This window comes from Heterodontus francisci, chromosome 24 (assembly GCF_036365525.1).
Source record: "Heterodontus francisci isolate sHetFra1 chromosome 24, sHetFra1.hap1, whole genome shotgun sequence".
In the NCBI taxonomy this organism is placed as follows: Eukaryota; Metazoa; Chordata; class Chondrichthyes; order Heterodontiformes; family Heterodontidae; genus Heterodontus; species Heterodontus francisci.
Genome location: NC_090394.1, coordinates 14,616,233 through 14,630,933, shown reverse-complemented (window position 1 = coordinate 14,630,933; position 14,701 = coordinate 14,616,233). Strand labels below are relative to the sequence as shown.

The following is a 14,701-nucleotide window of genomic DNA, read 5'->3' as shown; positions in this document are numbered from 1 at the left end:
CTGGAACACCACAGAACTATATAAAGGAAATGACCTGGCATTGTTGAGAGAGGTCAGTTTGGGCACAGTCATGCATAGTGTCTCAGAAGCAGCAGTTCCTGGTGTACTGTGCCAAGACCACATTATCGACCTCAATGTTTTGAAACAGACAAATCTGAAGAGTTAGTGCCCCATGTTGCGGCCAGGTGAGGGAGGTCTAGGGTTCCCTTTGAGCCTTCACCTGCTCTTACTGTGACAGGGTTTAATTTTAAACACATTGTGTTTTTAGCTCCCCCTTGGTGAATTCTCGTGCACCACTTTCCAATTATAGGGCAAAGAAATCAGCACAAACAGGCTTTCTTAGGTTTAAAGAAGAAAAGTTGAAATTTATTAAACTCTAATTCGGTTAACGCCGATGGATACATGTCGCACCCCACGCTAGCACGCGTACACGATACACACAGGCAAATAGAGACAGAAAAGAGCAGAAGAAAAATAAAGGGGAAAGGTTGAGGCAATATCTGAAGAGTTGATGCTACTTTGAGCTCACTGCAGAGTCCTTGATTGTAGGTAGATATTGCTTTTCGTTGGGGCCCAGTATTCTTCTTAAACCTTGTTTGCTGTAGGAAACTTTTCTCTCTTGGGGTTCATGAGTCTTCAGTGGATTCAGAGGCTTGTGAGAAAGAGATGTGAACAGACAGGAGAGATCTTCTCAGTCCAGGAGCAAACAGACTTTCTGCCCAAACTGTTTGTACAAACTCAAAAAACTCAAGTTGGTCCACAGGTTAGTCATGTGACTAGCTGGTTTGACCATGTCTGTTTGTGTATTTGGCCGTCTTAGCAGTCAACCTGGAATGCGAGCTCCCTCACCTTCAACGTCTGGTGATCAAAAGTCCACTGTGGGTTGAATGTGTCAGGAAATGGCTGCTTTGCCCGTCCAAACGCACACTGTTCATATGCAAATGTCTTTTCCAGCCACGGCTGATCTATTTAGCAAGTCCTTTCTTCACTCCAGTAACAGTTTAAAATCAGTGTTCATGACAAAATTAATGTGCCTCATTCTTGGCAGGTGGGGACTGAGCATGTCACCCAGCATAACCCCATTAAATGGACAAAAGCCCAGGCATTCCTATCTGAAAGACAACTGAACAGCAAAGAATTGTCTTTTCATCGTTTCTTTTAGAGCTCTATTTCAAATACACCATAAGCTTCAATTCTTTGAAACAATCTGGAATATACTTTTCATGCACAGGATAAAAAAAATCATAAAACAGTACAACACAGGAGGCCATTCAGCCCATCAATTCTGTGCCAGCTCTTTTGAAGAGCAATCCAGTTAATCCTACTTCCCCACTCTTCCTCATATCCTTTAATTTTTTTTCTCCTTCAAATATTTATTCAATTTCTTTTTGAGGACTACTATGAATCTGTACCAAACTGCCAGCCAACCTGGCAGTGCATTTCAAACCCGAACCAAATCCAAAGATCAATTTAAAAACCTTTAATGTTAAAACAGGGAGTTATCCAAACTTCACAAGTAAAATAAATTGCCTTTTGCTCAAGACGATTATGTGACTTACTCTTTCACAAAAATAAAATATGGGACATTTGCTCAGTGGGACATCATCTTTCATCCCTCCTGCATCTAACTGGCACTGAAGTAGTGCCACAAGCTTGTTTGCCATTGCTATATCAATTTCCATGACTGCTTCAGATTGGATATGCTTCAATCTAGTTAAAACAGCTGCAGTAAATGCAGCCACTTTTCTTACTGAATTGAGGTCAACAGCAAACAATGGTGGAATATGTTGTAAATTAAGATATCATGCTCTCCGTGCTATGTAATCTCACCCTTGCGAAAAATGAGGTATCCAACTCATCAGGGAAATCCACAGTGTCCTCCTCCATAAAACTGGCAGGTGTAAAGCTGCGTCTCTGAGCCCGCCGTGTTGTACTTTCCCTGAGAGATCGTCCCTGTAAAAGAGGTAAGGAACCTCGTGAGTACATATCCAAACAGCCCACACTGCATCTGTTCTGTAAAACAGAAATTTCTCTGTGGCAATACGAATGCGTCCGAATTGGCAGTGAAGAAAAAGAATGACTTGCATTTATATAGCACCTTTCATGGCCTCAGGATGTCGCAAAAGTGCTTCATAGCCAATACGGTACTTTTTGAAGTGTAGTCACTGTGGAAATGTAGGAAACGGGGCAGCTAATTTGTGCACAGATAGCTCCCACAAACAGCAATGTGATGTTGATTGTGCAATAAATATTGGCCAGGACACGGGGGTAACTCTCATGCTCTTCTTCAAAATGGTGCCATGGAATCTTTTATGTCCACCTTACAGGCCGGACAGGGTCTCAGTTTAACATCTCATCTGAAAGACAGCACCTCCAACAGTGCAGCACTCCCTCAGTACTGCACTGGAGTGTCAGCCTTGATTTTAATGCTCAAGTCCTGCAGTGGGACTTTAATTAGGAACCTTGTGACTCAGAAGCCAAGAGTGCTACCAAAGAGCGAGAGTCCAGACAGCTGTATTGCCTGCCTAGTGTCCGGGTTTGGGACATCTGCTTAGGGCTGGAGATGAACTTAAGTGGGAGGGGGAGGATCCAGTCGTCATGGTCCATGTAGGTACCAACGATATAGACAGGACAAGGAAAGATGATCTGCACAGTCAGTGTGAGGAACATGGCACAAAATTAAGCAGAATCTCAAAAAGATTATTACCTGAGCCACGTGAAAATTGGCATTGGGCAAATAAGATTAGAGAAATTAATGCGTGGCTCAAGGACTGGTGTGGTAGAAGTGGGTTCTGGTGCGTGAGGCACTGGCACCAGTACTGGGGAAAGTAGTAGCTGTACCGTTGGGATGGTCTACACCTGAACCGTGCTGGGGCCGGTGTTCTAGCGAGCCGCATAGCTAGGGAAGTAGAGAGGGTTTTCAACTGAATAGTTGAAGGGTAAGGGATCAAATTTGGGAAGATATGATAAATCAAGGAGTAGAGACAAGGCAAGAGAGAAAGGTATTAAAATGGGAAATGATAAACATACTGTGACAGGAAGGGACAAAGTGTACAAATCTAAGAGTAAATCAACAGATAAGGCTCAAGGTTACAAAGATAATAAAAGGACAAAACTAAAGGCTCTATATCTGAAAGTATTCGAAACAGAACAGATGAACTGAGATCGCAAATAGAAATAAATAAGTACGATCTGATAGCCATGACAGAGACATGGCTGGTGGAGGACATAGACTGGGACCTGAATATTGAAGGGTACATGGCATTTAGGAAGGACAGGAAGCTAGGAAAAGGGGGAGGGGTAGCTCTGCTAATTAATGATGATATTGGCGCAATAGAGAGGGATGACCTAAGTTCTGGAGACCAGGATACAGAAGTAGTTTGGGTAGAGGTTAGAAATCATAAAGGCAAGAAGTCACTTGTGGGATGGTGTACAGGCCACCAAACATTAACCACACTGTAGGACAGGGTATAAAGGAAGAAATAATGGTAGCTTGTCAGAAAGGTACAGTGATAATTATGGGGGATTTTAACCTACATATAGACTGGAAAATTTAGATGGGCAGAGGTAGCCTCGATGAGGAGTACATAAAATGTTTTCGGGATAATTTCTTGGAACAATACGTTCTGGAGCCAACCAGAGAGCAGGCTATACTAGACCTGGTATTGTGCAACGAGATAGGATTAATTAATGACCTCATAGTTAAGGCACCACTAGGTAGCAGCAATCATAATATGTTTGAATTTTACATTCAGTTTGAGGGAGAGAAGAGTGGGTCCAAGACCAGTGTTTTAAATTTAAATAAGGGCAATTATGAGGGCATGAAAACAAAGCTAGTTAAAGTGAACTAGCAAATCAGGTTAAGGGATAGGTCAATAGAAATGCAGTGGCAGACATTTAAGGGGATATTTCAGAATACACAGAATAGATACATTTCAATGAGAAAGAAAAATTCCAAGGGTGGGACCCACATTCCGTGGTTAACTATAAAGTTAAAGATAGTATCAAACTTAAAGAAAAAGCCTATTATTGCGCAAAGATGGGAGGCAGGTCAGAAGATTGGACAGAATATAAAAAAACAGCAAAGAATGCCGAAAAGATTGAGAAGGAAGGTAAAATTAGGGTACAAGAGAAAGCTAGCTAGAAATATAACGACAGATAGTGAGAGTTTCTATAGATATTTTAAAAAGAAAACAGTTAACAAAGTGAGCATTGGTCCTATAGAAAGTGAATCTGGGGAATTAATAATGGATCATAAGGAGATGGCAGATGAATTGAACAGATATTTTGCATCGGTCTTCACTACGGAGGATACAAGTAACATCCCAGTATCAGCTGTAAGTCAGAAATGGAAGGGAGGGAGGAACAAGAAAATTACAACCACCAGGGAAGTGGTACTGAAATGAATTGTTGGAGCTGCGGGCTGACAAGTCCCCGGGTCCTGATGGACTTCATCCTAGGGTGTTAAAGGTGGCTAGTGAGATAGTTGATGCTTTAGTTTCAGTTTTCCAAAATTCCCTAGATTCAGGGAAGGTTCTGTTAGATTGGAAAATAGCGAATGTAACTCCTTTATTCAAAAAAGGGAGACAGAAAGCAGGAAACTACAGGCCAGTTAGCTTAACATCTGTCTTTGGGAAAATGTTAGAAGCTATTATTAAAGATGTTGTAGCAGGGCATTTAGAAAAATTCAAGGTAATCAGGCAGAGTCAACGTGGTTTTGTGAAAGGGAAATCACGTTTAGCCAATTTATTGGAGCTCTTTGAGGGAGTTACATGTGCTGTGGATAAAGGGGAACCGGTGGATGCATTGTACTTAGATTTCCAGAAGGCATTTGATAAGTTGCCACATCAAAGGTTATTGCCGAAAATAAAAGCTCATGATGTAGGGGGTAACATATTTACATGGATAGAAGATTGGTTAGCTAACAGGAAACAGAGTAGGCATAAATGGGTCATCTTCTGATTGGCAAGATGTAACGAGTGGTGAGCCACAGGGATCAGTGCTGGGGCCTAAACTTTTTACATTTTATATTAGATTAGAGATACAGCACTGAAACAGGCCCTTCGGCCCACCGAGTCCGTGCCGAACATCAACCACCCATTTATACTAATCCTACACTAATCCCATATTCCTACCAAACATCCCCACCTGTCCCTATATTTCCCTACCACCTACCTATACTAGTGACAATTTATAATGGCCAATTTACCTATCAACCTGCAAGTCTTTTGGCTTGTGGGAGGAAACCGGAGCACCCGGAGAAAACTCACGCAGACACAGGGAGAACTTGCAAACTCCACACAGGCAGTACCCGGAATCGAACCCGGGTCCCTGGAGCTGTGAGGCTGCGGTGCTAACCACTGCGCCACTGTGCCGCCCATATAATTGACTTAGATGAAGGGACCGAAGGTATGGTTGCTAAATTTGCTGATGGCACAAAGATAGGTAGGAAAGTAACTTGTGAAGAGGATATAAGGGGGCTACAAAGGGATATAGATAGGTTAAGCAAGTGGGCAAAGACCTGGCAAATGGAGTATAATGTGGGAAAGTGGGAAATTGTCCACTTTAGCAAGAAGAATAAAAAAGCATAATATCTAAATGGTGAGAGCTTGGAGATGCAGAGGGATCTGGGTGTCCTAGTGCATGAATCGCAAAAGGTTAGTATGCTGGTACAGCACGTAATTAGGAAAGCTAATAGAATGTTATCGTTTATCGCAAGGGCAATTGAATACAAAAGTAGGGAGATTATGCTTCAGTTATACAGGACATTGGTGAGACCCCATCTGGAGTACTGTGTACAGTACTGGACTCCTTATTTAAGGAAGGATGTAAAAGCATTGGAGGCAGTACAGAGAAGGTTTACTAGACTAATACCTGGAATGGGCAGACTGTCTTACGAGAGCAGATTGGACAGGCTCGGCTTGTATCCGCTGGAATTTAGAAGAGTAAAAGGTGACTTGATTGAAACATACAAGATCCTGAGGGGTCTTAACAGGGTGGATGTGGAAAGGATGTTTCCCCTTGTGGGAGAATCTAGAATTAGGGGTCACTGTTTAATAATAAGGAGCCGCCCATTTAAGACAGAGATAAGGAAAAAAAAAAAATTCTCTCAGTAGGTCGTGAGGCTTTGGAATTCTCTTCCCCAAAAGGCGGTGGAAACAGAGTCTTTGAATATTTTTAAGGCAGAGGTAGGTAGATTCTTGATAAGCAAGAGGGTGGAAGTTTATCGGGAGTAGGTGGAAATGTGGAGTAATCAGTTCAGCCATGAACTTATTGAATGGCGGAGCAGGCTCAAAAGGCCAAATGGCCTACTCCTGCTCCCAATTCGTATGTTCATATGTAACTGAGTCATGGCTGACTTCATATTTGTTCTGTTTTCTACTTTACACAAACAAATCAAACATACGAGGAGGACTGGGAACTCAAGTAAGTGGCTTCTTTATTTGAAGAGATGAAACTACATACAATAATAACTAGGAGGTAAATTAACACATCTGGTCTCCAGGACCGCTCCTATCTTCTGCCTGATGATTGCGTGAGTATATGCATCACATCGCTCCAGTGATGGACAGCAGTTTTTGATATGCCTCATAAAGGGATACCACAACAATACCGATTTCCATTTGATCTTTATTGGCAAGGTTCAAATAAATGAATAACTCAATCAATACTTTCTGTAAAATGATGCATTATGTGCTTATTCTTGAGTTACTTACAATGCAATGAACATGAATTTGTAATTTGTCATAAATCTATAATGTTCTAATCTGGTGTACCCAAGAACAGACTTGTTTCCATTTTATATTGAGTTACCAGAATCTCTTGCCCTCAAATATTTTCAGTTGTATTACAGTCACAGCAGATTATGCAAGGACCATTCTGTACAGCTTTTTTGCTGCAAAGTGAATTTAGTTACGTTGCAGGAATAATCAGGTACTAACATGCAAGTTAATATCATACTGCAAAAATTATGTGTAGGGATGAAGGTGATACTCCCATTAAAGCTGGCGTTGGTCCTGATGCTTGATAAAGATGAAAAGACAAGTCAAAAATGTTATAAAGCAGGAAAAAATGAAAAACCTCAAGGACAGATTTCTGGAGGAGAAAGTTTGCACTAAAATTCTCCAATTTGATCCATCTCTCTTTAATGCCATTTACAATTTATTTCAATCCCAAAATTAATAGAAAAGCTGAAATTATTTCAGTATCAATTTAGAGCCAGACTGTTAGTGCAGGTATTACTACAACAATCACTTGCATTCCTCACATCAGAAACATGTCCCAGTGTGCTTTATATGGTTGAACAGAATGAATACCAAGCTGCAGTGAAAAACAAAGGAACAGGGCTGAAAGAACCGTACAAGGAAAAAATACATTTTGGAAAGCAAGGAGGGAGAAAGTAAGGCAGAAGGATTTTGGAAATGAATGCCAGAGAACAGGGTCACGTTGGCTCAAAATGCATTCAATATCAAAGATGCAGCAGAGACGAGAGGGAACAAGGTGTGTTAGAGGAGTGAGGTGTGAGAGCAGGCAACGTGAGATCTCTTGAGACAGAATGGCACATGGCATGAAAAGGTGAGGATAAAAGTTTTCAAATCAACTTGCGAAGTAACAGGGAGCCAATGGAATCCAATAAGGACCAGGGCGATAGGGGTGCAAAGCTTTACATGGTTAATATGAAAGACTTGCTGGAAGCAATGGTTGAATATGGTGAACCCACAGTTTCTGATTTATTATCCCTTCAAATTAATGGATAGACAATCAAGTGCCACAGGCCCAACCAGCACTTCCTGAGAAGGTCGGTGAGTCAGCCACATGACCTCAATCACGTGAGGACATGTAGTGTCAGGAAATAATGAAAGAAAAGCTGCTTTATTTGGTAGTATGGCTCTTGCTTTTACTTTTTCAATATTAAATATGTGGGTGCACTACAACTAATGGGATCAGTGTTCCAGTTTTATTAACTGAGTCCAAATTATATGGTGGCAATTTTGACTTTTGGTGATGGCAGAGAAAAAGGCCCACTTGACTTTGGTAGAAGTCAGTTTTCCACCTCCACCTCAGATGAAAATTGTCCCCAATATTATTTTCGTTGAACATTGCTTTCCCCCCCAATTTTTTCCAAAGATGCTACCTTTTGCTGAGGTATGGTTATAATGACACCAGCAGACCTCAAGTGCAACATTCAGTTGCACAGACAGTATCACCAGGCCAACTGATCATGGAGGGATGAAAGGTTATCGGGGGCAGGTGGGAATGTGGAGTAATCAGTGCAGCCATGAACTTATTGAATGGCAGAGCAGGCTCAAGGGGCTGAGAGGCCTACTCCTGCTCCCAATCCATATGCATGTAGGGCACGAGAGCTCAGCCTGATCCCAACAGTGCTGTGGTTTCCCGAATGATTCTTTGCATAGCAATCAGAAGCAGGAACAGGAATTCTGGATGAACCTTCCCTTGTCTGGCCAAGAGGCATTGAGGACCAAAACTAGCTTCCCAACTGCTGCCCTGATTAAGACCGAACACAGACTAGGAACTGATGTTGGACCTTCCTGCTCTGTGGAGCTTATGATGATTCTAGTAGTACCATCATCCATTAGGAGAGTTCCAGTGAACACTTCAAACGCACAAAGATATTGCCCACTGGAGCCTTAAAGTGAAAGCCAGTTTTATCACTAACTAACTAACTAACTAACTAACTAACTTTCCTGATCAGTATTTTTCTTCCATACTTATTTACTTGGATTCCTCAAGTCAAAAGGATACAGAATTGAAAAGATATAGTGGACAACTGGTTTAGCCATTCACTGCCAGATCTGACTGGGCCACAAAGCAAAATCAGGTCCTGCTCACGTCTGCTTAAACTGTTTGCATTCCAGGATGATCCTGCAATAGTAAAGATAATTCCCTTTTCTCCCCCCTTACTCCAACTCTTGTTAAGTTCTTCTCCCCTGCCTCCTCCACCCTCACCTTGAGCATTAAGTGCAAGGAACTCATGGACTTCTTTGGATGGTCTCAATCTTAGTGGAAATCAGCTGCCTCTGCCACTTCCCTACCTTCCACTAGCCAAAGGGCCTAACTTCCTCTAATGCTCACCCAGCACCCCCATCTCCTGCCCCAGCACTGAATTTGCATCTTTCTCTTGTTTCTCTCCTATCTCCCCCATGTCTTCTGAGCTCGTGTTGTCCATGATATGCATTTCGCACTCCCTCTAAATGGTTGACCAACCAACTTCTGTCATCACCCCCTCCTAAAAAAACCCTTGACCTCCACAGCCTTGTACACTATCACCCCTTCAACCTCCCTTTCCTCTATAAAGTCCTTGAACAAGTTGTTGCCTTCCAAATCTATGCCCATCTTTCCCAAACTCCATATCTGAATCACTCCAATCAGTTTTCCACTCCTGCTCTCAAAGTCACAAATGATATCCTTTGTGGCTGTGGTAAAGGTAAACTTTTCCTCCTCATTCTTCTCGGCCCGTCTCCAGCCTTCAACACAGTTGACCACATCCTCCTCCTGCAACGTCTCTCCACTGTCGCCCAGCTGGGTGGGGCTGTAGTCGCCTGGTTCCATTGTTACTTATCCAGTTGTAGCCAGAGAATCACCTGTAATAGATTCTGTTCCTGTGCCCGTACCATTACTTCTGGTGTCCCCTAAGGATCTATCCTTGGCCCCCACCTTTTTCTCATCTAGATGCTGCCTCTTGGCAGCATCATCTGATTGTACAGAGTCAATTTCCACATGTATGCTGACGACACCCAGTTCTAACCTCTCTTGACTCCTCCACTGTTGCTAAATTATCCGGCTGCTTTTCTGACATTCAATACTGTATGAGCAGAAATTTCCTCCAATAAAATATTGGGAAGGCTGAAGCATTTGCCTTTGGTCCTCGCTACAAATTCCATTCCCTAGCCACTGATTCTGTCCCTCTCTCCGCTAACTGAGGCTGACCCCTCGGTGCCATATTTGACCCCAATATGGGCTTCCAACCACAGATACATGCTGTCACTAAGATCGCCTATTTCCACCTAAATGACATAGTCTGACTCTGCTCCCACCTAAGCTCATCTGCTGCTGGAACCCTCATCCATGCCTTTGTTACCTCTAGACTTGATTATTCCAATGTACTCCTGACTGGTCTCCCACATTCTACCGTCTGTAAACTTGAGGTTATCCAAAGACTCTGCCGTTTGTGTCTTAACTCACACAGAGTTCCATTTCTCTATCACCCCTGAGCTCACTGATCTACATTTCCTCCTGGTTAACACCTCCATTTTAAAATTCCCACCCTCATTTTCAAATCCCTCCATGACCTTGCCCCTCCCTATTTCTGTAATCTCCTCCAGCCCCACAACCTTCCAAGATATCTGCGGTCATCTAATTTTGGTCCCTTGGGCATCCTCGATTTTAATAGCTCCTTCAGCTGCCTAGGCCCTAGGCTCTGGAATTCCCTCTAATTCTCTTCCATCCTTTAAGACACTCCTTAAACCTACTTATTTGACTAAGCTTTTGGTCATCTGACCTAATATCTCCTTAAGTGTCATGTATTTTGTTGTATAATGCTCCTGTGAAGCGCCTTGTGATGTTTTATTACATTGAAGGTGCCATATAAGTTGTTGTTGTGATGTTTTGTGATGAAAATGAATGCAAAACTCTATTCTGTTTGATAATAGGGCGTAACTATTTTGTTGTTTTCTTGGAAGTATTGAAATGTGTTCATTTTTGTTTTTTTATTGACTTTTTGCAAGGAAATGGTTTTATTGACAATCTCAAGAACAGATCATCCTCAATAACTGGAAACTCCATTTTAGACCTTATTTTGACTGCAGTCAAATTTAACTTGCCCTCATAAATTATGCTTTATGATTTTGGAATTTTAAACCAAGTGTTGGAAAGTTCCACTGGGTGTTCCAATGACAGTGGTAATGTGTGAGGTAAGATCTACTTGTATACAACTGCATGACAGGTACTTGGCACCTCTTCTAGTTGACATCACGCCTGTTAATAACAGGGCGTTGTGCTATAACCTATAGTATAGTTGGCCAATCTGGTGCACGGAGCATGTTAGAATGAGTTTTTTTGCTCTGTTAACGATCCAGGCAATAAGTTAGCCAGCTAGCTAGAAATAAGGATAATTGGCTGGATAAGTAGATGGACAATTAATTAAAACAGCAAAGTCTAGATAGAAGGGTATAGGCCCATCTATGAATATCTAAATATTATTAAGCAAATAGATCAATTTAAAATTCTAAATCCTAATCGTTGTAATTACATTTACATGCAATGAATACATTGACAGAACTTCCCAGGATAACTGGCAGGGCGTCAAATTTCTGCCTGACCACTCCAAAAATTCATAAATCTTTGTATAGGTTAAAGGTATGCATAAATCAATATTTAACAGGCACTTTCAACTGTCTGCACATGTATCTGAGATGTTTGCCTGCTCATCCAGCAGGCACAAGGCAAAAGTTGAGATAGATTTTTTTGTGGAGAGACATAATACTATACTTTAATGCACCCGCTATATGGAAATGTAGCGACGATTATAGCTAAATAATCAGAACACTGCCACTGCAATATTCATTACCATTGGTTAGAATTAGAATAAATGCTTTATTTAAGATCTTCGACTTCCAGCTGAATCAGCTTTAGATATTGGCCATGACATCGACTTGAGCAGTACAATACTTTGGTTACTGTCACATTGAAACACGATGGTGATTCCACTCTTTGCCTACCTTTACCAGCGCTGCTGCTGCCCTGAAACTCATTTTAGCCACCGACTCTCTCTTTCTTCGTTTAGGAATACGGTTGTATCCAGAGCGGGAGCTGGTGAAGGAGCACAAGGATGCAGCACCAGGAGTGATTGGAGTATGAGGAACACTGTAGCCATCACCATCATCAGGCATTCGAAATGCCCTTCCTCTGGCTAGTGGGTCTACAATCTGCATAAAGTTTAAAAAAAAGAATCAAAACACTGTAGGGAAGGACTTTCAGCTTACTGGGGCTGAATTGAACATGGGCAGAGACACACAACAGGCAGAATCGCATTCACCACCGGTTATACAACACGCCTGACATTCAGTTATTGAAGTCAATGGAACTGAATACTGGGGGGAGTGTAGAATAGGTGAGCAGTGAGATACCGCCCGTTACATGTTCCTGCCCATGTCCAGTTACACCTTTATTATCTTTAATACAAGTAGATTTTTAGAACAGAATACAAGATAAAACATCAGTGCATATGCTAGTCTACAGCAATGTCCCTGATTATTCTGCAGATTTGCGCATTATAATGGCACTTCTACAGTGCTGGGACCTTTTAAATGACAGAGAAAATTCGAAGTGACTTATGCCATCAGTTATACTATGTTACATTTGTGCAGTGCCACCATTACTCTCAGTGAAAGCAGAAGATATTTATCATAGCTCAACCTCCGTTAAAGTTATGATGACTGCCATTTTCCGACATTTAAGCTGCTTTTTAGACCACTGCCTCTTGGACTGAAAAATAATGGCACTGGTGGCCTGGCATCTGCATTAATTTACTGACTTTTAATTTATTCTCAGTTTCCATTTAAATGACATACTCATGGCCTCGACTTTGCATTTGTGACGACCGTGAAACTGTCAGCGTTCACCTTAATTACAACTGTGAAACTAACAGAAACTTCTGCTGTCTGCACGTTAAAAGTGGAAATTCAGAAATTGCCGCCAGTGATTCCCTGCTCCTCCACAGAGTGCGCTGTTGAAGTCCCTCCATATGGCAATCTTTAGAATTCTGAACTATTAAGAACCTTGCCTTTTACTATGTGCAATATTGCTGTTAAAAACCTCCCAAAAAGTCATGCCTTATTAATAAGGCATTACTGGCTTTTTAATGGCATACTAAAGTCTTGACTACTGCTAAACAATCTCTGACTCTGGAAAACTAATTTTATAAGAGTGTAATGTCAAATTTTTACACTGTAACACAAACGTTATAGATTAATATAAGAATAATTCTTTAAAATTTATGACATTTCAGTTTCTAACGTGTATATCTTTATTCTTCACATTTTATAAATTTTACAAAAGACGAAATAATCAGTGCATTTTACTTCCTGAAACGCTGTCTGTGACAATTTTTCAAGTTTGATTCAATGATTGGCTGCTTGCTCTACTTGATGACATCATTCTTCACCTCTCTGATTTTCATGAAGTTGCTGCATTTGCATATTACTTGCATATTAATCTTGCCACACAAAGTTAATCCAGTAATTATCAAGGCAAGTACACTTTTAACAACAAAAGTGTTTAATGACTACAATCAACCTCTTGTGCAGAAAGTGAACAAGGGTAGAATCACATTCCTTCAGGTTGTGAACTGTTGGAGAATTTAAAAAAGGTCAAATAATTCTAAATGTGCATGTACAAGTCTAACTAACAGGTCACACCACGAGATGCTGTGCTTCAGCAAACCTTTATTGTGAACTATGTAACATTAGGGTGGATGCAGCTACATGTTGATAGTGCTGATGTCGAGAAGTAATAGCCAAGAAATTCCTGGGGTAGATTTGAAATTGCTGCCCATCCCATGAGATCTTTCCAAGTTTTTTTAAACAATACATATTAAAATTATGAAAGGACATTGCAGGCTCTTATCAAAACCTCAGTCCATTATGGTGGCTGCAGGCTTGAGCTGTGATTCAACCTTATATCGTGCAGAATATAGAAAGAACCTCATTACCTTAGGTAAAAGAGTTTCATTGATAGAACACCTATGCACAGCTGCAAATCTTGCACAAAGCTGAAACTGCCTATTTAAATTCTAGTAGGCCCCACTTCTGCCCGGATCACATCCTGGCATGCTAGTATACCTGCTTCTTGTTAGCTTCAATAGAATTGGGAAGCAAGCTGAGTTACAACTGGCATGATTTCTGATAGATGGCATCATGCTATGAGCCCTGCCTCTTTCTGTGATGTCTGCACGGAAGGCAGATGGTGTAAGAACATTCTGCACATGTTAAATGGGCCGAAAATGGGATGTAAATCTGATGTAATCATTTCCTGCCCCAACCTCCTCCCACACCCAGCAGAATTATGGTGACTTTGTATTGCCAGGGCCCAGACATTTAAGGGCCAAAGAATTACAAATATCACACAGGCTAATGAATCAGAATATCACACAAACATATTAGCATGTTAAAGTGTAATGACTTGGGTGCAATGTTCTTCCTTTTTGATATTAATATCAATACACTAAAAAAGGCCGAATGACAATATTGCAATGATATCAATGACTCCCAAAATTATGAAGTGACAGGTGATGTTTGCACCAGGCCCTTTCGGTACAATTTGAAACCCTGTCTAGAGTAACAATACTTATCACTTATAAAATACAAATCAATTTACATGGAATTAGGTACAGGAACAGGCCACTCAGCCCTACTGTTCTGTGCTGGCAGTTATGCACCACACAAACCTCCTTCCACCCTTTTCATCTATCCCTAGCAGCATATCCTTCTATTCCTTTCTCCTTCTCATCTAGCTTACCCTTCAATGCACATATGACACTCATCTCAACTAATCCTTGTGGTAGTGAGTTCCATTTTATTACCACTGAGTAAATTAATTTCTCCTGGATTCATTATGGGATTTACTGCTGACTAACATATTTATGGCTTCTACTTTTGGTCTCTACGACAAGCAGAAACATCTT

General features: G+C 41.3%; 1 protein-coding gene across 5 annotated transcripts in view; it reads right to left on the bottom strand.

Annotated features, from left to right (window-relative positions):
* rhbdf1a (rhomboid 5 homolog 1a (Drosophila)) overlaps positions 1 to 14,701 on the bottom strand; it is a 474,090-nt gene that overhangs the window by 56,104 nt on the left and 403,285 nt on the right. For all 5 annotated transcript variants that reach the window (XR_010977354.1, XM_068055694.1, XM_068055692.1 and 2 more), the window contains 2 exons: positions 11,739 to 11,945; positions 1,831 to 1,953 (listed from right to left, as the gene is read on the bottom strand). Coding sequence is in view for 4 of the 5 variants with exons in the window: in XM_068055694.1 (XP_067911795.1) it covers positions 1,831 to 1,953; positions 11,739 to 11,945 (330 nt within the window). In the remaining variant the exon portion in view is untranslated. The remainder of the gene's footprint in view (positions 1 to 1,830; positions 1,954 to 11,738; positions 11,946 to 14,701) is intronic.